At 32.0% G+C, this 2,500-nt stretch overlaps 1 protein-coding gene across 21 annotated transcripts in view; it reads left to right on the forward strand.

The window, feature by feature from the left end:
* Cadps (calcium-dependent secretion activator 1) overlaps positions 1-2,500 on the forward strand; it is a 420,349-nt gene that overhangs the window by 259,513 nt on the left and 158,336 nt on the right. For 18 of the 21 annotated variants that reach the window (XM_070122966.1, XM_070122958.1, XM_070122975.1 and 15 more), the window contains 2 exons: positions 498-527; positions 1,899-2,068. In XM_070122966.1, coding sequence (XP_069979067.1) covers positions 498-527; positions 1,899-2,068 — 200 coding nt within the window. The remainder of the gene's footprint in view (positions 1-497; positions 528-1,898; positions 2,069-2,500) is intronic. The other 3 variants (XM_070122968.1, XM_070122980.1, XM_070122971.1) reach the window with 1 other exon arrangement.

Raw genomic sequence — 2,500 nt, forward strand, 5'->3', positions numbered from 1 at the left:
TAAAAGCAGTATTGGTCCATTGTTACTGTTTTCAATTCACTGACGTTTATTGAAAGTTTCAGTAAACAATATGATGTTTTTATGATGATAGCTGTTCATGCACCCTATATATTTTCAAGATTATTTCAAATGATGATGATGAAATTAATAATTATAATGATAATTATATTCCTTATTTGTTTTCACTAGTCAGTATGCTTCAAATACAAACTGAGCAATTTAAATCTGTAACTGGTGAAACATTAAAAGTGGAAGTAAATATCAAATATAAAATGGAGAAAGTAAAAAAATAAAAGTCAATATTAGCCAATCTTTCACTAATATTTATATAGTGTTACAGTTCTCATGTAAATGAGCAACATTTCTTTCAAAATGTTTACCTCAAGGCAAATATTCCATACCCTGTCATCACCACCCCCTTTGCCACTCTATATACAATTTTTGTTGCACCACCAAATCCTTTCTTATTTTTTCTTATTTCCACGTCTTTGAAAAAGGAGTTAGAGGGTCTTAAGAGAGATCCAGAAGTAAGTTTGATTATGAAAATTATCCTAGAGGCCTCAGTAAGCCATAGGTTTGCATTTCTCTTAGTAGATCTAGAACATAGAGATTGGATGAAGGCTGTGGGTAAAATTATGGATATATTTATTATTCGGATTAATATATTGTATAATATGTGTTTTTTATTTATTTATTTATTTTTAATAAGTGGCATGTATTCCATATATATATTTATCTATATGTATATATGATATATTCTCTGATGTTCTTAGATACTATTCTGAGATCACTCTTGTAATTAGAATTATCTTTTGTAGCTTTGCTCTGTGGCACAGTTCTCAGCAATGACTTTATTATATGTAATATATGCCCCATTATGATATTTTTAGGCAAAAGGATTGGTTCTGTGCACCACAAGAAAAAAGATCTTGCTACTTGCCCCAATAGTAAAACACTGGGCAAAATAATTTGCATTTATATATTTAACCTAGGTTATATAACTGACTGAAAATGAAAGTGAATGATAATAAAATGTTACAACATACATCTACTCCGATTTTTGTAGTTTGCTCTTAGTAAGGGCCATAACTATTGAATCTTGGTCTTGATGGATGATAAAATTCTTATAATCATGCATTTATGGTTTTATAATTTATCATAAACTTGTGTTTGTTGTCTTTTGATCTTCAGTGGTTTTCAAAGTTTTATAGACTATTCTATGCCCATGCTGTGTAAACACTGCAAAATATGGTGTCGTAGAAGTGATCATTCTCCGTCTTGCTCCATGGCACAAACTTGAGGTGCTTGATTTGCTTCTTTTTTGCATTTCTTAGTTCTTGCATCTGAAACTTGCAACTCTAGATGACTTTCTGGAACTGTTATGCTATTTACAGCCTGGGACTTACTTTTAAGTATTATTATGCATTTCCTGTTTGAAACTACTGTGAATAATAACTCATTCTATTGACCTTTTCCACTAGATTTTAAATTATATTTTTTCTAACCTTGTATTGCTTACATATCCTTGCTAATAGATGATACATGTACATACATTGTAACATTAATCCGCATTGATTTTTTAATGCTTCTGCATTCAGGAGTTGCAGAGTACAACATAGCGTAAAGTTGAAACTGAAAGAAAAGAAAGGGGACCTAACCCAATCCTATATGCATAATTTTTATATGTACTTTTTGAATTGTATCCCTCGTTTGTACAAAGTGTATTAGCAAACTAAGTTATTAGTCAACCACTTGTAAGAGAAATTTATCACTAGACTTTTCACTTAGAAAAAAGACTGTGAAATGTGGATAGCTCATTCTTACATGGTCACTGAATTATAACATGTACAAATTATGAGAGAAAAACAATCTTGACGCTAGTCTTTTGGTCAAACCAGAATCGCAAGTTGATGCCCAAGTTTGTCGTGAAGGAGATGGAGTCCCTGTACCTCGAAGAACTCAAGACCTCTATCAACCTCCTGATGGCCAACCTAGAAAGTCTCCCGGTGTCCAAGTGCTCGCAAGAGGGCAAATATGGCTTGAAAACCCTTAGAAAATACAATCACAGGTAAGTCATTTTGAATAGGCATCATATGTATATATATATTTTTTTTTATCCCTTTTACGATAACTACTAATGTTTTATTATTCCCTCTTATCATTAAGTGTCTTACTACAGCATTGTATCCCAACACTGGGTTCACTGCCTGTATCTTATTGCTTGTCTCTCTTTCTCTCACTTTCTCTCTTTCTCTCAGCCTCTTAATACTCTACAACTGTATGCCTTATGCTTTTATTCTTTACATCTCATACTCTCTTTACTCATTTTCATGCTAATTGTTTCAGCATTTTCCTTCTTTTTTATCCTTTTTTATCTTCCATGTTGCTGTCAATTTCATTATCTTTAAAGCCTAGCTGGTGCATATGCCATTGTTGCAATGCAGTGTTCTTTATTTTCTTTTTCTTGCTGCATTATTTTCTTTATTTCTCTTGTCAGTGG

Source organism: Penaeus vannamei, chromosome 6 (genome assembly GCF_042767895.1).
Source record: "Penaeus vannamei isolate JL-2024 chromosome 6, ASM4276789v1, whole genome shotgun sequence".
NCBI lineage: Eukaryota > Metazoa > Arthropoda > Malacostraca > Decapoda > Penaeidae > Penaeus > Penaeus vannamei.